This window comes from Clarias gariepinus, chromosome 12 (assembly GCF_024256425.1).
Source record: "Clarias gariepinus isolate MV-2021 ecotype Netherlands chromosome 12, CGAR_prim_01v2, whole genome shotgun sequence".
Taxonomy (NCBI): domain Eukaryota; kingdom Metazoa; phylum Chordata; class Actinopteri; order Siluriformes; family Clariidae; genus Clarias; species Clarias gariepinus.
Window position 1 is genome coordinate 30,142,099 of NC_071111.1, and position 27,961 is coordinate 30,170,059.

At 41.4% G+C, this 27,961-nt stretch overlaps 1 protein-coding gene across 1 annotated transcript in view; it reads right to left on the reverse strand.

Moving 5' to 3' along the window:
* The window catches only part of LOC128534523 (NACHT, LRR and PYD domains-containing protein 12-like), a 71,306-nt gene extending 43,678 nt beyond the window's left edge, over window positions 1–27,628 (reverse strand). The window contains exons 1-4 of the mRNA XM_053508977.1: window positions 27,535–27,628; window positions 16,483–18,258; window positions 9,027–9,221; window positions 7,987–8,160 (exon numbers count right to left, since the gene is read on the reverse strand). Of these exons, the coding sequence (XP_053364952.1) occupies window positions 7,987–8,160; window positions 9,027–9,221; window positions 16,483–18,258; window positions 27,535–27,602 (2,213 nt within the window). The 5' untranslated portion in view covers window positions 27,603–27,628. The remainder of the gene's footprint in view (window positions 1–7,986; window positions 8,161–9,026; window positions 9,222–16,482; window positions 18,259–27,534) is intronic.
* Between the last annotated feature and the right edge of the window lie 333 nt (window positions 27,629–27,961).

A 27,961-nucleotide genomic window follows, 5' to 3' on the forward strand; every position in this document is an offset into this window, starting at 1 on the left:
CTAACATTCATGTAGATGATGCTGACGACACTTTAGCCCTCGCATTTATGGACTTACTAAATTCCTTTGGGGTTAAACAAAATATAAATGGATCAACTCACCTCTGTAATCATACACTAGATTTAATTATATCCCATGGTATAGATGTCTCTAATATAGAGATTTCACCTCAAAGTGATGATATCACAGATCATCACCTCCTGATATATACTCGACCCGTAGAACAGATTAGCTATGTCTCTCCACGTTATCGATTTGTTAGAAATATGAATCCGACCACTAAAGACAGATTCACAAGTAATCTACCGGATCTGTCCCAAATTCTTATTAGACCCCTAAATGCAGACGATCTAGATGAAGTGACTAGCAGCATGGGTACTATTTTTACCAGTACATTAGACACTGTTGCTCCCATCAGATTAAAAAAAGTTAGAGATAAAACACTTGCTCCTTGGTACAATAGTCATACTCGCGCCCTAAAGAGAGCAACCCGTAACCTTGAGCGAAAATGGAGAAAAACTAAATTAGAAGTTTTTCGAATTGCGTTTAAAGACAGTATGTGCAGCAATAGACGGGCTCTAAAAACCGCTAGGACCGAGCATCTTAGCCAACTGATAGCAAGAAACCAAAACAATCCCAAGTTCTTATTTAGTACAGTAGCCCGCCTAACAACACCTAAGATGCCTGCAGAGAGTACTCAACATTTTAGTAGTGAAGATTTTATGGACTTCTTTAATGAAAAAAAATCGATAGCATAAGAAGGAAAATAACAGAGGTTCAACCTCTAATAGCATCTCATGATCTAGTTCAGCCTAGAGCTTCACATTTAGATTTTCAGTGCTTTACAGGTATAGGACAGGAAGAGCTGTATGAACTTATCACCTCAGCTAAATCAACAACGTGCCTGTTAGACCCAATACCAACCAGATTTTTAAAAGAAGTGATGCTTACAGTTGGAGAGCCACTTCTAAACATTATTAATTCTTCATTATATCTAGGTCACGTCCCTAAACCTTTGAAGCTGGCAGTTATTAAGCCGCTTCTTAAAAAATCTAATTTGGACGCGAATCAAATAAATTATAGACCGATTTCAAACCTTCCGTTCATATAAAAAATATTAGAAAAAGTAGTATCAGCTCAAATATGCACATTCTTGCAGGAAAACAACATCCTAGAAGAATTTCAGTCAGGTTTCAGGCCCCATCATAGTACAGAAACTGCACTAGTTAAGATTGCAAACGACTTGTTTTTAGCTTCAGACCAAGGCTGCATCTCAATACTAGTCTTACTTGATCTAAGTGCTGCATTCGACACTATAGATCATAATATTCTCCTAGATCGCCTACAAAATCATATATGTATTCAGGGGCAGGCATTAAAATGGTTTAGATCATACCTGTCTGATCGATACCATTTTGTAGATCCAAATGGAGTACCGTCTGATGTAATGCCAGTGAAATATGGGGTCCCACAAGGGTCAGTTTTAGGACCTCTCCTGTTCTCAATTTACATGCTTCCCCTGGGAAACATCATTAGAAGGCATGGGATTAGTTTCCATTGTTATGCTGATGATACCCAATTATACATCTCAACAAAACCAGATGAAATACCCAAGTTGTCTAGATTAACAGTGTGTGTCCAGGACATAAAAGATTGGATGACCAATAACTTTCTTTTACTAAATTCAGATAAGACAGAGATATTGCTAATCGGCCCAAAAACCAGCACACAACAGCTTTCACAATTCAGCCTGCGTTTAGAAGGATGTACTGTTACTACCAGCTCAACAGTAAAAGACCTGGGCGTGATATTAGACAGTAACTTGTCTTTTGAAAATCATATTTCCAATATCACAAAAACAGCCTTTTTCCATCTTAGAAATATTGCCAAACTTAGGAGTATCCTATCCGTATCTGATGCAGAAAAGCTAGATCATGCATTCATGACCTCCAGACTGGACTATTGTAATGCATTACTAGGTGGTTGTCCTACATCCTCAATAAACAAGCTACAGTTAGTCCAAAATGCAGCCGCCAGGGTTCTCACTAGATCCAGAAAATATGATCATATAACACCTATCATCCCTGCACTGGCTACCTGTTCAATTTAGAATTAATTACAAAATAGTACTACTTGCATACAAGGCTTTAAATGGTTTAGCTCCCACATACCTAACCAGTCTTTTGATACGCTATAATCCACCACGTCCCTTAAGATCACAAAACTCCGGACTTCTGGTAATTCCCAGAATTTTAAAATCTACAAAAGGGGGCAGGGCATTTTCATATTTGGCTCCAAAGCTTTGGAATAGCCTTCCAGACACTGTTTGGGGAGCAGACACGGTCTCCCAATTCAAAAGTAGACTCAAGACGCATCTCTTTAATCTGGCATACGCGTAACTCATCCCATAACCTCATACTCCAGTACACCTATCCTGAATGGCAACTACGCTAATTCTCTCCATCTTTTCTGTATTTCTCTACCCATCCCGAGGCATCTGGAGATTGTGCCAGCTTTAGTAGACAAAGGCCAACCCTGCGAGGTTTCTAAGGCATCTTGAGAAGGACCTGCTCCAGCTAGATTCTGCTTTATGATGGCCGGAGCTACCATCCTGCTCCTGTGCTTCCAGTGATCCTGACCCCATCTGCCCTCTGCACCTACTGCTAAACTGAATCTACACAACTTCTGTTATCTTGAACTTTCACCTGCACAACACACATGATGTTATTTCTATCTGTTATCACCCAGATGAGGATGGGTTCCTTGTTGAGTCTGGTTCCTCTCAAGGTTTCTTCCTATTGCCATCTCAGGGAGTTTTTCCTTGCCACTGTCGCCGTCACCCTTGGCTTGCTCATCAGAGACATTTCATTCATCATTCATTCATTTCATTATTATCTAGACACATTTTTCTCACACATACACACTTCCAAATATTTTCTTTTCTTTTCTAGAAAAAAAAAAAAAAAATTCTTTAATTTTTTTTTGTGAAGCTGCTTTAAGACAATGACCATTGTTAAAAGCGCTATATAAATAAAATTAAATTGAATTGAATGAGGACTCTATAATAAAACTATATAAGACTACATAGCCTTTATAAGACTCAACTTTTATTTAAGCGCACTCACAATAACGAAAAAACGCAAATAAGGTGCGCTGTTCTGTATTGTTTTTCACAGGAAATATGATTATTATTTTGTGTGTAGCGCGTTTATTTTTCTATGTGTATGGATATCTTTGCCGGACGCCGCTATTCAGCTAGGCGGGCTAGCCTTGTTTCGCGCCGACAGAAATGCAGCTCTGTGCGGTAAGACTCGCGGTGGCGGCTTATGTGTTTACATCAACATGAAATGGTGCAAGAACTCTGTGCTAGTTTCTAGTTATTGCTCATTGCTAGTGGAGTTTGTGATTGTTAGATGCAGACCTTTTTATTTACCACAAGAATTCACCACTGTTTTCATTATCGGAGTGTACATTCCACCTAGCGCTAATGCTAAGGAAGCGCTATGGGAACTGTATACAAAGATCAGTGAACTGCAAAATACACACCCGGATGGACTGTTTATTGTTGCTGGAGATTTCAACCACATAAATCTCAAGTCAGTGCTTCCTAGATTCCATCAATATGTGGACTTTGCAACGAGAGGGAAAAACACGCTGGATCTTGTTTACACAAACATCCCCGGCACCTATCGGGCAGAGCCCCGCCCCCAGCTCGGCTACTCAGACCACATCTCTGTTATGCTAATTCCAGCATACAGACCACTCGTCAGGCGCTCAAAACCGGTTCTGAAGCAGGTGAAAACCTGGCCAGCAGGAGCCATCTCTGCTCTTCAGGACTGTTTCGAGAGCACTGACTGGAACATGTTTAGGGAGGCTGCAACTTACGGCGACTTCACTGACTTGGAGGAGTACACGTCATCAGTGACCAGCTACATCAACAAGTGCACCGATGACGTCACTGTCTCCAAGAACATCATCTCACGACCCAACCAGAAACCGTGGATTACTGCGGAAGTGCGTGCACTTCTGAGGACCAGAGACTCTGCCTTCAAAGCGGGAGACAAGGTGGCCCTCAGAACAGCAAGGGCCAAACTTTCTCGGGCCATCAGAGAGGCAAAGCGTGCACACGCCCAGAGAATCCACATTCACTTCAGGGACAGCGGCGACACACGGCGCATGTGGCAGGGTTTACAAGCCATCACTCACTACAGGACGACATCAACTGCCTGTGACAGTGACGGCTCCCTTCCAGATGCGCTGAATAACTTCTATGCTCGGTTTGGCAGGCAGAACGACGTCGCGGCGAGAAAGACCACCCCTTCTCCGAACGACCAGGTGCTGTGTCTCACTACAGCTGAGGTGAGGAAAACTGTACGCAGAGTCAACCCACGTAAAGCTGCTGGACCAGACAACATCCCAGGCAGAGTGCTCAGAAAATGTGCTGAACAGCTGGCAGATGTTCTCACCGACATCTTTAACATCTCTCTGAGCAGCGCCGTCGTTCCCACGTGCTTCAAGGCCACCACCATCGTCCCCGTGCCCAAGAAGTCTACTGTGTCCTGTCTCAATGACTACCGTCCCGTTGCACTCACACCCACCATCATGAAGTGCTTTGAGCGGCTCGTCATGAGACACATCAAGACCCTGCTGCCCTCCTCACTGGACCCACTGCAGTTTGCGTATCGTCCTAACCGCTCAACGGACGATGCCATCTCCACTACACTACATCTTGCCCTCACACACTTGGACAAGAAAGACACATATGTTCGAATGCTGTACATAGATTTCAGCTCAGCATTCAACACTATCATTCCCCAACAACTGATTGGGAAGCTGAACCTGTTGGGCCTGAACACCTCCCTCTGCAACTGGATCCTGGACTTTGACCGGTAGGCCTCAGTCAGTACGGATCGGAAACTGCACCTCCAGCACCACCACACTGAGCACTGGGGCCCCACAAGGCTGCGTGCTCAGTCCCCTGCTGTTCACACTGCTGACTCACGACTGTGTAGCAACACACAGTTCGAACCACATCATTAAGTTCGCTGATGACACGACCGTGGTGGGTCTCATTAGCAAGAACGACGAGTCAGCGTACAGAGAGGAAGTGCAGAGGCTAACGGACTGGTGTAAAGACAACAACCTGTCTCTAAACGTTGACAAGACAAAGGAGATGGTTGTTGATTTTAGGAGGACACGAGGCGACCATTCTTCGCTGAGCATCAACGGCTCCTCTGTGGGAATCGTCGAAAACATCAAATTCCTGGGTGTCCACCTGGAGAAGGACCTCAGCTGGTCCCTCAACACCAGCTCCCTACACAAGAAAGCCCAACAGCGTCTCTTCTTTCTGAGAAGACTGAGAAAGGCCCAGCTTCCACCACCGATCCTGACCACCTTCCATAGAGGAACTGTCGAGAGCATTCTGAGCGGCTGCATCACTGTCTGGTTTGGGAATTGTGCCATATCGGATTGCAAAACCCTACAGCGGATAGTGAGGACAGCGGAGAAGATCATCGGGGTCTCTCTCCCCTCCATTAAAGACATCTACACCACACGCTGCATCCGCAAAGCCACCAGCATTGTGGCTGATCGGACACACCCCTCTCACACACACTTCACACTCCTGCCATCTGGAAAAAGGTACCGAAGCATTCGGGCACACACATCCAGACTGTGCAACAGCTTTTTTCCACAAGCCATCCGTCTCCTCAACAAAAAGGGACTGGCCTGATAAACACACACACACACACACAGACACACTAACACAAACATTATCACACAGCTTAACTCAACTACCTCAAAATATTGGGACTGGACTGAGTAATCAACACAAGTGCAGACACACTGACCTACACCACCAAATTATCGTACACACCAACCTGTAAATGCTTCACTGTTTATCTTTTTGCACAATGATCATTACTGGACTAATTTTTGCACTAATTCCTCAATTCTTGCTGCTGTTTTTAAAGAATGTTTACGTTTACCCACTACCTCAACACCATATTTTATGTTTTGTAACTGTTACGTTTACCCACTACCTCAACACTATATTTTATGTTCTGTTATGTCGTGGTTGCGCACTGTCACTTTGCTGTTGCTCTTGTTTGCACATTTGCACGTGCACTTTATGTTGTCTGTTAAAATAGTTATACTTAGCTGGTTGATTTTTGTTAATTTATGTTGTAATTTATGTTAGGTCTCTCTGTCCTGTCTCTGCTAGCCAGTTAACTAGGCCTCTTGGTTAGCTAGTTTAGTGTCTCTGTTAATTTATGTTGTAAATTTATGTTGCATGTAGCACCTTGGTCCTGGAGGAACGTTGTTTCGTTTCACTGTGTACTAACTGTAGATGGTTGTAATGACAATAAAGCCTACTTGAACTTGAACTACTTGAACTTGAACTATTATAAAAAGCCCGAAGAACTTCGTGTTCATAAAATAATATTTAATTAATAATATGATATATATATAGTTTATTCATGTCTTCTGATGATGGACACATTTTTATGTTTTAAATAAGACATGTTGGCATATTCACGAATCAGGACATTCGCACAGTTAATACTATCAGATAGCCTACTATCAGGAAATTAAATTAATTTCAACACCATGTAAACCGAGACATTGCCATGTCTTGTCACTGTTTTGTCCCTGTTAAGACATTACAAAAACTATATAAGAAACTTATTAGGAATTTTAAAGCACGAATTTGGGCATCTCATTTCATCATTATGAAAATAATATGAAGCACATACACACAATCATGAAAGATCTGTTGTAAAACAAAATAAAATTCATGTTTGCTTCAGCATTGGGAACAATATTGTTTTAGACTAAGTAATTATACACAGTTCTTCGTTGTACAGTACTTGGTCCGGCTTTTACATAAAATCCTTCCATGCGCCATCTGGCGGATATTCAGTGAAGCACAACACATTTATTTAAATTCATGTTGCTTGCGGCAAATCGCGGCACGCGGCGCGCTAAATTGCAGCATCTCTCGGGAAAACACACGCAGTCTTAATGGCCACATTTTTAGCAGGTAATCTTAGGGCTCTAGGGCAGCATAGGCTCTCCAAGATAGTGATACATTCAGGAGCTACTGATATACCTTCGTCAATCAGAGGTTAGTAAGAGTAACTTTTCAGAGGTGTTTAAATTAGCGAAGGTGATATCTGATGTCCAATGTCTCTGGCCCCATCCGATGTTATTTGGTACGCAGCTTACAGCAGGTTATAGTCGGTGAACCGCTGGATGTCCAGGTGGAAATAATGTGGGCTTTATTGATAACTGGAAGACCTTTAAGGGCAAAGCTGGCCTTTTAGGGTGGGACAGTGTCCATCCCACTCGGAAGGTGCTGCTCTCATTTCCTGTAGTATAGCTCATAGTCTCAGAAGAGGCCCGGTTAAATCGGTGACAATCCAGAGCCCAGGCCAGGGAGCAGACAGACAGGCTAAACCAACCGTCTGCTAGCTGCATAGAGTCATCACTCAGGGTTCATCATATTAAACATACTGTGTCTGTTCCCCGAGCTAAGCAAAACTTTAGAAAGACCCAGAAAGTCTGTTTTAGTTATTTAATTAACATAGATACCACAAATTCAGATCATAATGAACACACAGCCAGCACCTCTGATCTGAAGCTAGGACTGTTAAATATTAGATCTCTCGCATCTAAAGCAGTTATTGTTAATGAAACTATCACAGATCAGGAGTTTGATATACTCTGTTTAACAGAAACCTGGATTAAACAGGACGAGTATGTAGCTCTAAATGAAGCTAGTCCTCCTGGATACAGCTACATACACCAGCCTCGGCTAACTGGTAGAGGAGAAAGCGTCGCAGTTATTTGTAATGATAATCTGACTATCGTACAAAAGCGCGGACACAAATTTAAATCCCTTTAAGTAACGTCGTCATAGTTAGTCAGAAAGAGGCACCTTTCACAATAGAGATTCAGGCATGAATGTGAGTATGATGATCTTACCACAGTATCTCCGGTTTACAGAGAGGATTCTCCAGTACAGTGGAAAAAGACTTCATTCCTGAGTCTCCTACATTATTCTTCGACAGATCCAGGTCTCTCAGGTGTGAGGGGTTTGATCTCAGAGATGAAATCAGAGCAGCACAGCCTTCATCTGAGACACCACAACCATGCAACCTGTAGAGAAACACAATGACACACTCTTCATCAACAGAAATTTATATTGGCTTAGGATTTACTTTAAAAAAAAAGTGTTTTAAAAATTAGTTTTTAAGATCCTTTTAAAATATTTATTTTCAGAAAACGATATGCAGTATTTTCTTATTAGCTTTTTGCTCCAATTTATAAATTTGGTCAATAAAGAGCAAGACGGAGGTGACTGTGGTGAGGACAAAGCTCCCCGAGATGGCATGAGGAAGAAACCATTGAGAGGAACCAGACTTAGAAGAGAACCAATGCATATTTGGGTGATACCAGAGAGTGCAACAATAAATAATTCCTGCTATGTTAGATGATCGAAACGGTTTAGTCCCAAAACTGCTCATAGCTAAAATGTCCAAAGCTATTTTTAAGGTCATTAAATGCAAATTAAAATTTTATTTGTCACATACACAGTACGATAGGCAGTTAATTGCTTATATGACCGCCTGTGACCTTAAAAAAAAAAAAAAAAACAATTAACAAGAAATAAGAGAGAAATAGAAAAGAAGCAAAAAATAAATAAATAGCGAAACTATAAGAAAAGTAGAACAAAATATAAAATTTTTTATTAATATACAAGTATAAAACCTATATGTCCAGAAGTGTGCAAATAAGCAATATGTGTGAAACTGTCCTAAATAAAGTGGGAAGGCGAGCAAGAGGGTCGTTCTGAACATTTTCATTTCTGATTAAAAAATCTAATAGTAAACAGCGTCAACTGGCCCATGGGGGAAATCTGGGTGTAAGTGATGTTAAACCTAAAACCTCTGCTTCAGTCTCACTGTTAGAGAATGTGTGTTACTGAGGAGCAGGTCATGTGACTCTCAGAGAGATGATCTTACCTCAGATTCTCCACTTTAAAGTGAGGATTCGCCAGTACAACAGAGAGATCCTTCACTACTGAGTCTTCCACTTTATTCCTGGACAGATCGAGTGTTTCCAGGGTCAGATGCACTTCTCTCAGTCCTGAGGATTCTGAGCTGAACAGTGACACCAGAGCTGACACACCGTTCACTCCAACTGAACCACAACTGATTCTGGGAAAAAATAAAAGGGACTAACATTAGGGCCGACTAGTGAAAAAGGGGTTTATTATGATTTAGTAAAAGATTTCTGTTATCAGACAGCAGGGCTTCCACTTGCATTTCTTCCTGGGAACCATAAAAACAATCCATTATTTTTGATTGTATAAATAAGTTTAGTACATCATTTAAATCTGTAAAGGGTCGACTTTTATTGATGTCACTTACAATATCCACTAAACCTTGTGCTTTTGTAAAAATAAAATAAACAGGGTTCGCTTTCAGTCGTCTCAGTCTCCACCAATATCTTTCTGAAACACGTCGCTAAAATGAACTCAAACTCTACAAATACTGCACACAGACACACACACACACACACACACACACAGATTGAGTTTTCTGAGCGTTTGGAAGATGTTGCGCTCTACAGAATGTTCTGGAAAGTGGGAGGAGTTTAGCTTTTCCTCAGAACAACACTGACTCAGACAGAGAATGTGTGTGTTTTAAAGATTGTTTTTTGCTCCAGCTGATGTTTAAAGTGGATGGACACACGATAAGTCTCTGTCTGCACCTGTGACTGTGTACAAGCAGCACATGGACTGACCTCGGGGGACAGGAGTGTGTTTCCACTGCTGGTGTGTGTGTGTGTGTGTGTGTGTGTGGAAATGCAGGTGTGTGATGTTCACTTGTGTCTTCAGTTAAACTGGAGCTGCTTTTCGAGTGTAACACAGAGATGTATGACTGTGTGTAGGGTGTAAGAGTCGGCTTTTACAAACATAACACCCTTTTTCCATCGTGCACTGGTTCCTGTCTGCACTGTTTGATCCTGAATGTGAGTTTTTTCACGTCATAAATGTGTCTCTGTGTATAAGATCATCTGTGTCCCTCTCCACTCAATCCTGGACATTTTTATCATTTTATAACAAAAACTCAAGGCTACAAGATCCAGTTCACAAAAGTGGATGGTGTGTATATGTATGTGTGTGTGTTATGAAGGTAAAACAGTAGCAAAACCCGAGAGCTTGCAAATTCGAATGTGAGAACTTGTAAAATTAATATTTGTATTTGTAAGTTGAAATTTATACTCACAGCTCTGATGTGAAAAGCTGCATCTATCGATTTGCACACCTGTGTTTTGAATTCGAAGTTGCAGATTAATAGTGACAAATGTGTAACGTGTCATTCACATAAACAAAATGACAGGCACAATTGTGTACTATACATTTATCTTTGCGCTTTACTTCAGTTTCGCTGTACAACCACAAGTCGGCACTCACAACCTCTCAGATCTGGCAGTACAACCTCAAATCCCGGCGCTCTGACTTTTGCTACTCATTTTGCGATATTCCTGTAGCATAACTCACTTGTGCACTTGTAAACGCGAACTTGAGAGAGCAGAGTCGGGGGCGGGGCTGGGGTGGGAATGAAGTCATTTTATTGGTCGATGCCTCACCATTGACAACGCCAGCCACAATGCAAACATTTGTATGCATATGTATCAGCTATTTTGTTTTTAAACGCTTGGAAAATATTTTAATGTAATATAATTAGTTTTACTGGATTTTATATACCAGTAAAAGCGCAGCAATGTCGTTTAATTGGTTGGCATAGACGACCACCAACACCGAAACGGCGTGAGCTGCTCTGTGTAGTCTGTGACGTCATAGCGCACAAAACGTCCCTGAAATGGGGGGTTCGTTGGATATTAACTTTAAGTGTGGAACACAGTAGGCAGTCAGTTAGAACTGTGTGAGATGGTTTCTTAATTGAAGAGAAGCACTCAAGGGGTTGAAAGAGATCTTATTTACTGAAGACTTTGCAGGGATACATGCATGTGTGGTTTTCTGAATAAATTAAACAAGAAAATAGACTTAAGTATGAATATAACAGCGCCAAGTAAACAACACACAATATAACACTATGTTCCTATATAACATAGGCGCTTATGCTTTAAATAACCACCAGAGGGCAGTATAGGCACAGAAATGCGGCGTAGCGGCCGAGAACACGTCCGGGTAAGTAATACAGGTAGTGCTATATTAAACAGTTACTACTAATCAGTGTGAGAATACCAGCTGATTGTTCAACACTAACAGGAACTGGATAGCAATCACTTACTTACCATGTACGCACACTGTAACCCAGTACTCGATATCAACTTCTTACATTAACACAGAACTAACTAGAAGGAGGCTGCTGAACTTTGTCGTCTCCTGTACACTGCGTCTCTCTTCCTGCCTGCCATATAGCTCCGCCTCCTCATGACATGGCAGCCATGCTGCAACTCTGATTGGGCAGAATCTTCTGGGTCTTAAAGGGAACCGGGCCTTTTGTACAGTCCCACTTCATTGGCTGGCTCCAACCAATTAAATGTTCATCGGTGAGGCATCGACCAATAAAATGACTTCATTCCCACCCCAGCCCCGCCCCCGCGTTTACAAGTGCACAAGTGAGTTATGCTACAGGAATATCGCAAAATGAGTAGCAAAAGTCAGAGCGCCGGGATTTGAGGTTGTACTGCCAGATCTGAGAGGTTGTGAGTGCCGACTTGTGGTTGTACAGCGAAACTGAAGTAAAGCGCAAAGATAAATGTATAGTACACAATTGTGCCTGTCATTTTGTTTATGTGAATGACACTTTATACATTTGTCACTATTAATCTGCAACTTGGAATTCAAAACACAGATGTGCAAATCGATAGACGCAGCTTTTTACATCAGAGCTGTGAGTATAAATTTCAACTTACAAATACAAATATTAATTTTACTAGTTCTCACATTCGAATTTGCAAGCTCTCTGGTTTTGCTACTGTTTTACCTTCATAGTGTGTTGAGCTAAAATAAAGGGAAGATGAGGAATGACTCCCTCCCCTCCTCCCTTCTCTTGTCTTATAGAGTAGCCCTCCCTCCTCTCTTATTTAAGGGGGCTACTGCGTGGGACACACACACACACGACGGAAACACTGCTTTATCAGCAAACTTAACAAGAAATCTCTCTAATGACACTTGATTAAGCGACACACTAGCAGAATCACTGCTGTAAAGTAAAAATAAAACAAATTAACCTGAACTTTACCTTTGAAAAGAATTAAAACAGAGTAGTGTTTCTGTTAGTGTGTGTACTGTACGTGTGTGTGTGTGAAGGCAAGAGGAGGAGAGTGCACACACACTAACAGAACCACTTCTTTCTTACAGAGAGAGAAACTTTGCACAGGAACGTCTCTAATGCGCTCACACACACGTTATAGGACGACTTTCACATACAGATACAAAATAAAATATTTTTTACGCACACACATGTGGTCACAGCATTATAGCAAACAGTACACGCGCGCACGGATGTTGAATATACTAAGAGACGGACACGAAGACCCAGCAGGTGAGATAATTACCCACAATTCCGCAGCGCAAGGGAGAGAAAAATCATTGGCTCAGCTGTGATCACGTGACGCTCGGCCTCAAAACAAGAAGCACATGCGTGATACACGATACTCGATACTAGTATATTAAGACTACAATAAAAACTCGTACACACATGCTGTATTACTGTAGCACAGTCTGTGCTGAAAACAGTGTAATTGGACTTTAACCATGAATATGTTCATAAGTAACTGAAAAATGCACAAGTGTCAGGACACGTCAGAACCTCTTTAGGGCTCCAAAACCCCCACAGACCCCTAAAGGGAAAGTAAACAAATATGTTTTGCAAATTTTTGCCTTAAGAACTAAAATTTAGCAAGAAATTTGTTTTAGCATGTGAAGCATTTTCAGCATATGAGTGACCGAGCCGGTTGCACGTACTTCCAGTAGCTGATCAAAACTTATCTGCATCAAGTGGAAATCCAAACGAAGCAAGTTTATATATTTTTTGGATAATTTTTTTTGCCAATTTAAGCAAGATTCAGATTTCAAGACAGCATCATGGGTCCCAAGAACGTTTGTGATGCTTGTATTAATTAATCCACAGACATTACAAAACACAAGAGTTTTATCTCGTCTGCTCGTGATGACAAAACCCAACACGAATGACACACAAACACTCAATATACCAAACCAAATGTGTATCATATAACACAGACCCTGCAGTGCACAAAATACCACTATTTACAACTATATACAAAATATTTAGGTGTGTATGTGAATAGATGTATAGTCTAGAGTCCTGTATAGTGTGTGTGTGTGTGTGTGTGTGTGTGTGTGTGTGTGTGAGTATTGTATCGGCCCCTTCCAGGACCACAATGATGAAAAATCGCTGTCCTGTGACACCGTCCCAAAGATGAGAACCGTAAAGAGACAGAAGGATTCACAGATTCCACAGCGCTGGGGGAAAAAATGGTAACTAAAAAAAATGTGTATAAGCAACAACGGTGCGTTGGCCTCTTGGCGTATTTGCGGCTTCTCTCTAAACATGGTCAGCTGACCTCTCTGTGTCACCAGGATTCCACTCGTGATTTGGACATAAAGTTTTACAAAAGTAAAAACTAAAACACAATCGATAAGAACAGATTATAAAGTGTACAACGGTATATAAAAAATTATCAGCAGCTTACAGTTTTTCTCGATTGCTAAAACACTATAACCAATCTTCTGAGCTAAAATTTCAAACCATAAAATTTTTTTTAAAAAGCACTCCTATTTCCCTGAACTATAAACACAATTCCCCAGCTTTAACACATGAGTCAGATTTGGTGAACTGTTATTGCAAAACTCTACACACAAATTCCTAAATTTTTTTGTGCTTACACCATGTGATCATTAAGAAGCACTAGCATTAAATAATGCTTTAAACTTAAGTCAGAACAGCTTGAGCTCAAATACAGATGGAGCCACGCCAAATAGCCGCGGCCGTGTGAATTGCGTACGAATGGCGTATGGCTGCCCTATGCACACCGTAATCCCCCCTCCTTTTGCTTCGACAAAGGCGTGTCAAGATTTCACAGTAAACACGCCCATTCAAGCCCTATTTATGCATTTACCTGGTTCCACCACGAGATGGCGCTTCGTTCTCAAGGACACGTTAACACAAGCCAGCAATTTAGCTGCGCTGAGTCGCAATCACGTGATTTTAACAACCCACCCCCACCGAACTGACGCTGCCAAACTGCACTAGAGATGAAGATTAATGGACTATTCGCGGTAAGTGGTGTTTTATTTATAAAATTTGTTTGGGATTAGTTTACAGTTTATTTCCCAGTTTAGTTTTTTATCGGCCGTTTTGAAAGTCACTGGCAGCACCAGCAGCTGTCAGATGTAACTTTAGATAACTTAATGATCTGTTTACCAAGTCTGGAGTTAACATTACAGTTTACTGTCAGTGTCACAAACTCACAATGTCACTCCTCTTTAACTAAAAAAAAAAAAAAGACACTAAAGCTTCGAAAATACTATTAATGTCCCTATTACAAAAGCTGCACTACCGGATGAAGAGTGTTTGTGTCCTATAAAAATGCCTTTAGAATCTCACTGTGTTGTCTGGTGTAATTCAGCATTTATTTATTCTTTGGGTAAGAGTTAATCTGCAGGTTATTTCTGTGAATATAATGTGATGCAGTTCATGAAGGGGGGGCGACAAGGAAGAGGAAGATGAAAGGCCACTTTAGTTGACCATGTCCTTGTCCATGCTATGGCTATGAGGGAGGCTGAGCAACGACTACAGCCAAATTTGAGTCGCTTCACTTCACTTCCATCATCAGAAGCTTCAGGGGGGAAAACAGGTAGGTGTACTTGGAGTAAGACTGCTGTGTACAGTAACTTTTGAGTTACTGAACTCAAGTTTCTTGAGTTTCATGTTTTCAATTTTTTCCTGTATAAAGGATGTGTGACAGTTACAGTAATGAGTGCTTCTATTTTTGATAGGACACAGACAACCACCTGGTGGAGGCAGGTTAAGGCTTTTGTCGGAGGAGCAAGAGAAGCAGCTTGTAAACATGCTAATTGGCAATAATGTAATCCGCCTGCGAGAGATTCAAAGGAGATTGATTGAGGATCATTTCCGAGGGATAAATGCCATCAGCCTCTCCACAATTGACCGCATCTTTCGAAAGAACCAATTCCGAATGAAACAGGCATACTGCGTCCCTTTTGAACGAAACTCTGACAGAGTGAAAAACCAACAAGTGGAATATGTTCAGGTATGAGTTTTGATATTGTATGAAGTATTGTGTTTCATCATAGCATGGCAGTTTATGCAGCCATTTCTGCACTCAAACTGTGGTTTAGGGTAGCGATTTACTGTGTTATGTGCTTTGCAGAGAATCTTTGAGATTGAAGGACGGCCTGTTCCCCATGAAATTATTTTTGTGGATGAGGCATGTTTAAACCTGACCAAAAAGCAGGGGAAGGAAAATAATTGGCCATCAGACTATTGTAAATGTCCCTGGTCAGCGTAGAGGGAATGTCACTATGTGTGCAGCCATCAGCCAACGAGGGGTCATATGTTCCAGCTGGACTACAGGGAACTAGCACAGCCAGAGCAGCCTCACTACGTTACTGTTTGGGATAACCTCAGCTTATATCGCGCTGTTCTGGTTTATAACTGGTTTACCAATAACCCAAGATTTTCTAACATCTTTCTGCCTGCATACTCTCCCTTTCTAAACCCAAAAGAGGAGTTATGTTCGGCATGGTGGTGGAAAGTGTACGACAGAGAACCTTATGTCCATGTTCACCTCCTCCAGGCCATGGAAGAAGCCTGCCTAGACATATCAGTAGATGCATGCCAGCGGTGAATCAGGCATGCAAGAGGATTTTATCCCCGCTGCCTGGCTAGGGCCACTATAGCCTGTAATGTGGATGAGATCCTCTGGCCTGACCCAGACCAAAGACAGGATGCTGAGGTGGAATAATGTTTTTGGGAGTGTTGTACTGTATACTACATGAATAAAAACGTGCCACTGTATATACATTGGTTGCATCTTTTGTGTTCATCATGTGAAAAGGTTTTTGAAGGGAAGAACCGCAAGCAACATAACTGGCCAGTTTTGGAAATATTGTTTTTAAGTAATTACTCGCCTCCGGAACAATTAATTTCTATACTGAGGTATCACTGTACTCTTGTAGTCCAGCATTGTAGTAGTGACTTTGGTCAGCTCTCACATTTACATTGTACTTACTGACTACTGTATCTGTAAGCTATATAGTGTGGAATCACATCTACAAACCTGTTTTTTGGATACCGTCATCATCACTACTAGATGTTTAGAATTTCCTTTAGGATCTATCTATCTATCTATCTATCCAACACTAACAGTAGAAGAGATAAAATCAGATTTACTTACATAGATTTTCTGGATGCTGCAATCACAGGCATCACCTTCAAAAGAAGAGATTCTGTTATTTTATCTTCACTGGTATATTTACTCAGGTCAAACTCTTCCAGCTCCTGTGCTGATGTCAGTAACACAAACACCAGAGCAGACCACTGTGAAGAAGAGAGTTTACGTCGTTTTCCAGATTGCAGGTAGCGTTGGATTTCCTTTACTAGAGAATCATCATCCAGTTCATTCAGACAGTGGAACAGATTGATGGATTTCTCTGGAGGAAGATCTTCTTTGGTCTTCGTTTTAATGTACTGAACTGAACGCTTTATATTCAGGGAGTTACTTCCTGTATTTGTTCCTAAGGTCTGTAGGAGTTTCTGATTGCGCTCCAGTGAGAGACCCACGAGAAAGCGAAGGAAAAGATCCAGATGTCCAGTCTGACTTTTTAAAGCTTCATCTACAGCACACTTGTGGACACTTGAGATTGCCGTTACTTTTGCCCTCCATTGAGTGTGCAAATTTTGTTCGAGAGTGTTTTTCTTTTTCATCATGAACATCTGGTGCACATACAGAGCTGCGAGGTGTTCCTGAATACTCAGATGAACAAAGCAGTACACTTTACTCTGGTGAAGCCCAAACTCTTCTTTGAACATTTGCGTACACACACCTGAGTACACTGCTGCTTCTCTCACATCAATGCCACACTCTCTCAGGTCTTCCTCATAGAAGATCAGGTTCCCTTTCTTCAGCTGCTCAAAAGCCAGTTGTCCCAGTTTAAGAAGCATTTCTTCATCACTTTCCTGCTTCTTTGAGTACTTTTCTCTTATGATGTTTATCTGAATAATGAGGAAGTGTGTGTACATTTGAGTCAGAGTCTTGGGGATCTCTCCACTCTCTGCTTCACACAACATTCTCTCTAGAACAGCGGCTGAAATCCAGCAGAAGACTGGGATGTGACACATGATGTAGAGGCTTCTTAATGACTTCAGGTGTGTGATGATGTTATCGGCCAGGCTCTGATCACTGATCCTCTTCCTGAAGTACTCCTCCTTCTGTGGGTCATTGAACCCTCGTACCTCTGTGACTCGATGGACACACTCAGAGGGGATTTGATCAGCTGCTGCTGGTCGGGAAGTGATCCAGATAAGAGCAGAGGGAAGCAGATTCCCTTTGATCAGGTTTATCAGCAGCACAGGCACTGATACAGATTCAGTTACATCACACACTCTCACTGTGTTCTGGAAATTTAGAGGAAAACGACACTCGTCCAATCCATCAAAAATAAACAGAACATTTGCCAAACTGTACATTTCGGTTTCTTTTGTTTCTTTAAAAAAGACACGAAGGAGCTCCATCAGACTCAGTTTCTGGTCCTTCATCAAATTCAGCTCTCTGAAAGGAAGTGGAAATATGAGGTGGAGGTCCTGATTTGTTTTCCCTTCAGCCCAGTCCAGAATGAACTTCTGCACAGAGACAGTTTTTCCGATGCCAGCGACTCCCTTTGTCAGCACAGATCTGATGGGTTTGTCTTGTTCAGATAAGGGCTTAAAGATGTCATTGCATTGGATTGGTGTTTCCTCTGTTGTTGTTCTCCTAGATGCTGCCTCGATCTGTCTCACCTCATGTTCTTTATTGACTTCTCCACTGTCTCCCTCTGTGATGTAGAGCTCTGTGTAGATCTCATTCAGGAGTGTTTGGGTTCCCAGGTTCATCATCACTCCATTCACACACTGAAACTTTTTCATCAGATTTAATTTGAACTTTTTCTGGAATTCTTTAATAGCTGGGTCGTTCCTGTGGGACGATGAAGCAGAAAGATGCAGTGAGACAGTTAATAATCACTCTGTAGTTAATAACAAGTCACAGTCATGTTGTTGGTTTTGATCTAGCCCTGTGTCTGTGATGAACTTTTGAAATCTGTTCATTTCCTGCTGTAAAACACTGTGGACAATGTGGAGAACAATTAAAGACAAGTGGCATCACTAAGACATTAGAGTCAACAATTTTAGCCCCAATTTTGCCACAATAAATACACAAACATTCAGAGAACACATTGGGTTTTTTTTGCTTTACATTTATGTGGGATGTGACTCAACACACTGTTTATCTTGTGCATCTTCTTTGGTAGAAGACACAGTAACTCCACTTTCTCTTTTATAGTCCTCGGCTTTAAAGTTCATCTGCATCCAAAATGTTTCAGCAGTGTAGAGACCACTTTAGATGTGTAACCTGGTTAATAAGATGCCATTCACATTACAAATGAACTACTCCACTGCAATCTGAGTAATGTGTCTACCAACTTTTTTTTTAGGAATCAGACTGACACTGACTAAAATGTTCTCCGTATATTATAACTGATTATCAATAAAACACAGAGCCAGACTTAAAAGCTGTAACTCTACAAGATGCTTATGGCTTGGTGTTCTGTCAGTGGATAAATGGAGCTAAGAGCTGGTCTAGACTGCAGTGACTCTAGTAGGGCTGCAACTAACGATTATTTTGATAATTGATTAGTTGGGCGATTATGTTTTCGGTTAATCGATTAATCGGATAAAACCTAACCGCTTCTTTAATTTTATATTTTGTTTATAAATATTAAAAAAACAAATCAGGGTATTATTTATGTATAAAAATAAACTTTTAAAAATGCAAAAGCCACATATAGAGTTTAATAATCTTTAATTTTGACATTTTAAACCTTAAATGAAATGTAGTATATAATATACAGTATAAATAAAAAAATAAATAAAAATTATATATATAGTGAGAGAGTTAAAAAAAAATACACTGATATATTCAGTTAATAAGATATAAACAGCTAAAATAATGTAATTTTGTATAATCAAATGATGTATGCATTAACTTTGTAGTGGACTATAAAAAATAAAAAACTGTAGAAATGCAAAAAGCTAATAGTCACAAATGTACTGTTATTTGCATTCGCTGAAAACCACAACAATCCCTAAATTTAATATTCTACTGTTATTCGCAGCTTGTAAATTAAGCTAATCTAAAGTAGCGCCATTTAACTAATCACTATTGCTCATGAGGTGATTGCGCAATGTGATGCTAGCGAGTAGCACGTGAACAGATCTAGCGCGACTGTCCCGAAGTTAGCAAACAGTTTAAACAAAAGCACTTAAACTATACAACTTTTACACGATGGAGATACAGTTTTACTGACCCTGCTGACGTTTCCCCATCCGTAACACCAACATGTTTTCGTGCATAACATGCCGTGAAAGCTCGGTCTTGCATAGCGTGCAGGTTACTGTCTTCTTAGAGGCGTTCAAATGTAAATTGCTATCAAACCTTGGAGGACTCGGGGTGCGCGCTTTATCCTGCAGACGCTTCTGTAACCTCCATTGCGCGAGCGGCTGTGTATCTGTGTGTATTTTTGCATCTTGTGGTCGCGCTCCTCAGTAACGTGAGCAGCCCAACTAATCGATAACGGCATTCGTTGAAAACGAATTTCATTATCGATAATTATCGATTTTATCGATTAGTTGTTGCAGCCCTAGACTCTAGTGTGATAGAATATTTTAAATATTTACTTTGCTTAAATTCGATGCAAATATGAAACGCCTACATTAAATTTAATTTCTAAATTTGTACTGTATTTTTGTACTGTGATTGTAAATTCGTTAAAATATTTCACTTGTGGTTATTTGCTACCACGTGAGCTGCGGCTCATTAATCTTTGAGAGAATGAACTAAGTCTATAGTCCGTGGTTATGGCGCCACCTAGCAGTAAGGTCAGGAAACGCACACCCCTAATGACCAGATGTGACCAGAATGATATATTAATGACATCATCAAAATTGTATATGAATGTAAACAAACAAAAACTAAATAATAATAAATGAAAATATAGGGAATATGGGGGGGGGGGGTAATGAAATAAAATAAACTACAGCCTGGATGTGACACCAGTCCATTACACAGAGACAAGTTATATTAGCCAATCCACTTACATGTATTGTTGTAGCACGTGGATTCCAACCCTCCGCCGCTTAGGAAACCTACACAGACAAGCGGAGAACATGTGAAACTCCACACATACAGTGACTGGGAGCTCTGGAGCTGTGAGACAGATACTGGTACTTTATTAAAAGAACATTTATTCAGGAATTCAATACACATTTCTGTCAGTCTGCAGGTACTTTCATTATCTGTCTGTATGACTTCAAATATTTAAATCAGAGTTTCATTTTTCTCTCTTAATTAAAATTATATTTTCTTTATAAACAATATAATAATAACAATAACATTAATAGCTGAAGTAGAAGTTTATGAGACACATGTTTACTTTGTCTTTAACTTCAAAATGATCACTGAACAAGTACACCAGTCGAGGCCGGCTCTACACAGGGGCAAGAGGGGGCAGCACCCACTCAAATAAATGTCTTGCCCCCTCAAAACAAAATTTTAAAAAATGTTGAGAAAGCACATGTTAATATACTCACTGCGGAAAAGTGTGTAAGAACTCGCGTGGCCTTAAGATACATCTGGCCAGAATGAAGTGTGGGGACCAGAGGAGCACACTGCAACGCACAGGACCTAGTCCTGGTGAGACGCAGGAGGGGCCAGGCCAGGAAGCACCCCACAGTGCCCAGCCCCTCCGAGCAGTAAAGCCTCTGTACCCCTGCAGGTCATTCCATCAGAAGCAGATCAAGTGGCCTTCAGCCAATAGCCAGGCAGCATGGGCACAGTTTGACACAGATGTGAGCCTGATCCTGGAAGCCACCGCTAAGGGAGAAGTGGACAGGCGCCTCGAGACCATGACATCCATCATAGTCAGCTACGCAGTAGAGAGGTTTGGCCTCAGGGAGAGCAAGAACCCCAAGAAATATATTGAATCGCCGGGCTACTCAGATCCACAAATTACGCCAAGAACTGCGGGGCCTAAAGAAGCAGTACAAAGTAGCAGGAGAAGAGGAGAAACAACCCCTCGTTGAGCTTCGTAACATCCTGAGGAAGAAGCTCATGACGCTGCGGCGGGCAGAAGGACACCGAAGGCGAAGAAAGGAGAGAGCAAGGAAGCATGCGGCGTTCATCTCCAACCCATTCACCTTTACCAAGAGGCTGCTTGGGGATAAACGGAGTGGCAACCTTAGGTGCTCAGTGGCAGAGGCAGACACCTTTCTGCACAACACCCTCAGCGACCCAGAAAGGGACCAAGACCTGGAACCGCAGAGGACCCTCATCAGCCCACAGGCGCCTGCTGTGGAGTTTGTGATGAGGGAGCCCAGCTGGGCTGAAATACAGGAGGTGGTGAAGAGCGCCAGAACAGCGTCAGCCCCAGGCCCCAGCGGTGTTCCATATACTGCGTACAAACGTTGTCCACAATTACTACGACATCTGTGGAAGCTGTTGAGGGTGATTTGGCGCAGGGGACAAGTGGCAGGCCAATGGAGATGTGCAGAGGGTGTGTGGATCCCGAAGGAAGAAGACTCAAAGGACATCAGTCAGTTTAGGATAATCTCGCTGCTAAGTGTCGAAGGCAAGATTTTCTTCAGCATCTTGTCACGACGTCTAACTGAGTTCCTTCTGAAGAACAGTTATATAGACACCTCTGTTCAGAAGGGTGGGATTCCTGGAGTGCCTGGATGCCTGGAACATACAGGAGTGGTTACACAACTCAGAGAGGCTCGTGAAGGGAAAGGAGACTTGACCGTACTGTGGCTGGACCTAGCCAATGCGTATGGCTCCATACCTCACAAGTTGGTTGAGGTCGCCATCTTGCAACATCATGGTCCCACTAAAGTCAAAGACCTTATCCTGGACTATTACAGCAATTTCAGGCTAAGAGTCACTGCTGGGTCAGGCACATCGGACTGGCATCGACTTGAGAAGGGCATAATAACAGGCTGTACAATCTCAGTCATCCTTTTTGCACTCGCCATGAACATGATAGTCAAGTCAGCAGAGGTGGAGTGTAGGGGACCCCTGACAAAATCTGGAGTACGCCAGCCCCCTATAAGAGCGTTCATGGATGACCTAACTGTCACCACCACATCTGTCCCGGGCTGCAGATGGATTCTGCAAGGGCTGGAGAAGCTCATCACATGGGCAAGGAGAGCTTTAAACCAGCAAAATCAAGATCTCTGGTGCTCAAGAAGGGGAAGGTGACAGATAGGTACAGCTTCTCACTGGCTGGAACCACCATCCCGTCTATTACGAAACAGCCAGTCAAGAGCCTAGGTAAGGTCTTTGATAGCAGCCTCAAGGACACTGCATCCATTCAGAGAACCAGCAAGGAGCTGGGGGGCTGGTTGAGATGTGTTGACAGATCTGGCCTGCCAGGGAGATTCAAGGCTTGGATTTATCAACATTCCATCCTACCCCGCATCCTGTGGCCGCTGCTAGTGTACCCATGACGACTGTAGGGGCCATGGAGAGAAAGATCAGCAAAGATCAGCAAAGATCAGCAGTTACTTGCGAAGATGGCTTGGCCTACCCCGAAGCCTGAGCAGCGCTGCCCTGTATGGCAGTAGTAACATCCTGCAGCTTCCGCTCAGTGGACTCACTGAAGAGTTCATGGTAACCAGGACTCGGGAAGCCCTGCAATACAGGGAATCCAGGGATGGAAAAGTGGCATCGGCTGGCATCCAGGTGAAGACACGTCGGAAATGGAGGGCTGATGAGGCTCTGGAAGTGGCCGAGTCGCGACTGAGGCAGAAGGTACTTGTCGGGTCCATAGCCTCAGGGCGCGCAGGAATTGGCTATTTTCCATCAACCAGGGTGGACAAAGCCCAAGGTAAACAGCGGCAGCGCCTCATTCAGGAGGAAGTGAGGGCAGGTGTCGAGGAAGAACGAGCCAGCAGGGTGGCGGGAATGAGGCAACAAGGAGCATGGACTAAATGGGAGAATGTTCTTCAGCGGAAGATCACCTGGCCCAACATTTGGAGAGCAGACTCCCTCAACATCAGGTTCCTAGTCCAAGCTGTTTATGACGTCCTACCAACTCCATCCAACCTCCATGTCTGGGGCAAAGCAGAGACACCATCCTGCACTCAGTGTCCAGGACGGGGGTCCCTGGAACACCTCCTCAGCAGCTGCCCAAAAGCCCTTGGAGAGGGGCGTTATCGCTGGTGCTAAAGGCGGTTGCTGAGAGCATAGCCAAGGCCATTAACCATCAGGTTTCACAGAGCTGGAGAGAAGCCCACCATCCCAGCAGGGGGCAGGTTAGGTCTCCTCACCACTGCCACGGACTGGCAGCTGGAAGTGGATCTGGGCAAACAGCTGAAGATCCCATCAAGGATAACATCTACACGGCTCCGACCAGATATGATCATTGTTTCGGATTCCACCAAGCAGTTAATCATTCTGGAACTCACAGTTCCCTGGGAAGAACGCATGGAGGAGGCAAATGAGAGGAAGCGTGCCAAGTACCAGGAGCTAGTGGAGGAGTGCAGGAGCCAAGGCTGGAAGACCTACTGCGAACCCCTGGAGGTGGGATGCCGAGGATTTGCAGGGCGGTCCCTCTGCAAAGTGCTCACTATGCTAGGCCTCACTAGTGAGGCAAAGAGGAAAGCCATTAGGTCTGCAACTGAAGCCGCAGAAAGAGACACAAGATGGCTTTGGATTAAGAGGGCTGACCCGTGGATGAATGCTGCTGGGACACAGGCCGGAGTCTGATCAACTCTGGTTGAGTCGCCTGGGTGAGGGTGTCTGATGTTAAAAGACCCAAAACACCCAGTGACCCCAGGTTACATCACTGATGGTGTCCAAGCGCATCAGCAAGATTCATCTTTTACCACAAAATTAATATATTACAAGTTGATAAAATGATCTGCGGTAGCGAAAAGATCCGCCGAATAAGGGACACTACACAATACGGTATTAGATTTCCCTCATGTCCCTGTCCTTCTGCTGTGTGTATTCATTCACAGGCTGCACACTGTAACAGTTGTAACAGAGGTAAATGACTTAGAAAGTCTTTTAAAAAGGACGAAAACTCAACAGAAAGAGACACTTACATAAGGAAACTAAGTAACAGTAGCACTGAGCCTAAGGGAAAAAGCTAGGCAAAACAGAATCTAAACTAACAAGTTAAACTAAGCGTGAGCTCAACTACACAAGGAGCTAAACATAACCCAGAACAATACATATCAAGGTACTAACCTACATAGTAAGCCAAACTAAACATGGAGCTAAACCTGACTAAGACATTTACATGACCTGGAGATAAACATGGTTAGGAACTAGACAGGACTAGGGTTAAACTAAACATGAAAAAACACAGACCAGGAGATTTACAAATGTACCAAAACCAAACCTTACAGCATGACGCAGAAACAGACAATTCACAACAACCTAAATTCACAGATGCCAGACAAACAAACTAAACTGAGACAGACTATTTATAACTAACTTAATTAGCTTACCTCGGTTCAGGTGCGCTCCCATCACCTGACCGAGGTGCACTCTGGGAAATGAAGTTTGAACAACAAAAACTGAAAAAACAAAAATGAACACAAAATGAAGTCCGGGGGCATGGCGCCCTCTGGTGGCTAACCGTGACACACACACACACACACACACACACACACACACACCTCCCTGAGCCCTTGGTAAACATCATTGTAGAGTGGATTGGAGAGAAAAGAGCTGTTCATTTACTATAAAAAAATAAAAAAAAATTTAAAATATAAAAAATATATATTAAAAAAACATAATATGATCTGTTCTATAGCCCATCTGCTTAAACTTTGTTTTTTTTATTATTATTCTAAGACAACCTTTCAGTTTTGTAAATATTCTAGTTATAATGTGTTAAGTCTTACTTTAGGTTAAACGTTTTTGAGAATTAGACCATCCAGCTAAGATAAATGTTATGTCATTGATTGATAAAATCTGGATTAAGGATATTTAATTTTATTTTGTTTTATTTATTTAATTTTTATATTTCAGTTTCCCCATGAGGGATTGCCACCTTATTGTGGTCAGGGGGTTTGCGTGCCTCAGTGACCTTAAGATCTATACCAGCAGGAGCTTAGTCTTCAAGTGGGACACCCAAGTTGGACAGGTCTGAAGGTAGAGACCTGACAAAGTGCATTCCACTTCTCCAGGCTTCTGATGCAGCTAACAACACAATTCAGCAAAGATAATACTGTTACTATAAGCACAGGGGGAAAAACAGTGCTCGAACATGATGTGTACACATGATGCCCCCTTCATATTTCTGCCTGTCTAGAACCGGCCCTGACACTAGTTATTTAAACAGTGTTGCCAACTCGGTGACTTTACTGCTATATTTAGCGAGTATTCAGATCCCTCCAGCGACATTTTTTAAAAAGCGACTTTTAATATATATGAAACAAACAAACAAAAAAAAACGTACTCCGCCAGATTGTCTCTTTTGGGTCACTTTAGCCGGTCCCAAGCGCGGATAAAGGAAGAGGGTTCGAATTGTGACATTAGTTTAATAAACTAGTTATAAAAAAAAAAACTAACATTAACTAATTACCACTAGTATATACTGTATGTTCCTTTTGTATTCTATCCATTTATTTTCTTTTTCTTTATTATTCAATTAACAAAAGTAAAACAGGCATCTAACACTAGCTTGTTCTTTTTCTATTCTCTCATTTCGTTTCATTTATTCCATAATAATAATAATAATAATAATAATAATAATAATTATTATTATTATTATAAAAACCTTGCTACATGTAGTGTGTTAAGCTAACAGAGACTTGTGATAGAATTTGCATATTTTTTCTCTTTTGTTTTTTTAAGTGCTTAAAAAAAAAATAATATATATATATATATATATATATACACACAAGTCTAACATGTCACTGAGTCAGAGTTTAACATGTTCATGCTAAGTTGTGACTGCTAGTATTTTTATTGATGGTTAAACCTCTGAATAAATAATAACTCATATGTACTGATTTCATATTTTCCTATGAAAAGTGAATCACTAAAATACTAGACACGGTTGGATACTGTTTTAATTCCAGTTATTTACTGTATAGCTGGTATGGCATAAACCCATCACTCTGAATAAAAAGGTCATGTGTTCTAAAGAAAAAAAAATTAGAGTTCCAGACATTTAAAAAAAAAATTTCTAAAAAGATTTCTAAACATTCCAAACAGACAGTAAATCAATACACCTTTCTCTCAGTCTGAAGGTCCTTTTACTATCTGTCTGTATGATTTACAAATATTTCCACCATGTCTCCACTTTCCAATCTCACATCAGAGATGTGCAGATTTTTATTTTTAATAGCTAAAGGATTGGGTTTACACAGCACACCTTTAAAAAACAAAAAAAAAGGTTTAAAGGTTTTAAAATTGGAACAATCAGTTTTGAATAGTCACCTGACTGGTAATAATATTGTATCTGATGCATCACTGGTGATTCTCATGTCTGTTAATTTCCTCTTATTTTTTTTTAATTACTGCTCAATAATTACACTAGTTATTTAGGTTAAAGCATCGTATCATCACTAAATACTGTTACAGTATTATAAACATACCTCACCTAACATTACTGCTGCTATTGATGCTGTAACACTACATGAGTGTTGATAACTGTACAGGTCAGTGCTATAATAATGGAAAACTCATGAGGCGTGTCTGAAAGAGTTCATCTGATGCAGAACTTCTGCAGGACTCATCGCTGTGTCACATCATAGACTACAGGATAACATTTAATATTGCTGGGTATAAGAGACCTGGAAAAGCAGGAGGGGGATATAACAGGTCCTGTAGGTCTATTTGATGTTCATCACCCCTCTGAAATGTAATACAGCGCCATCTACTGTGTCTTCCTGATACGGCACTGTGGTTGTCTAGACCAACTATTACAGAAATATTTTTTATTTATAATAACAGAATATTACAGAATTCAAGTCTCTGTATTACTGCATCCGGGGTTTCATAGTGTTTGAGTGAAAACAACAAAATTACATACAATTATAAATTCTGTTAAAACAGACAGTACGGGGTAAAGTTCTGTAGAACAGAGCATCACATACCATGATAATAAAATAGTAATTTCTAGGTTTGTCCCAGAATTCCCCTGTAACTGTGACATTAACAGTGAGGAGACGTTACCTGTGTAGAGGTGATGAAACTCCACCACTAAAATTCTCAGGAGGCTCCATAGACACAGCACTCTTCATGGAGACACCGCTGGGTGATGGGGATTCTGGTCTGTTTCCATAGAAATTACTGTACAACATTACAGACAGTCCTTTAGAGATTTATATTCACTCTTTACTCATTTTAACTCAATTCCTAATTTAGCCGCGACTTTATTTTACTTATAATAAACAGAGTCTAACATTTTCATGATAAGTTGTGACTGACTTTTTAATGTTGGTAAAACGTCTGAATAAGTTTTTTCTTTTTATCCTTTTTGTAACTTCATAGATTTGTATGAAAAGTTAAAAATAGGTGCAGGATTATTTTTAATAGTCTAAATAAAAATGCCTTTCTAAACGTGGGCTATTGTTGCTTACTTACAATATTTGTTGATTAA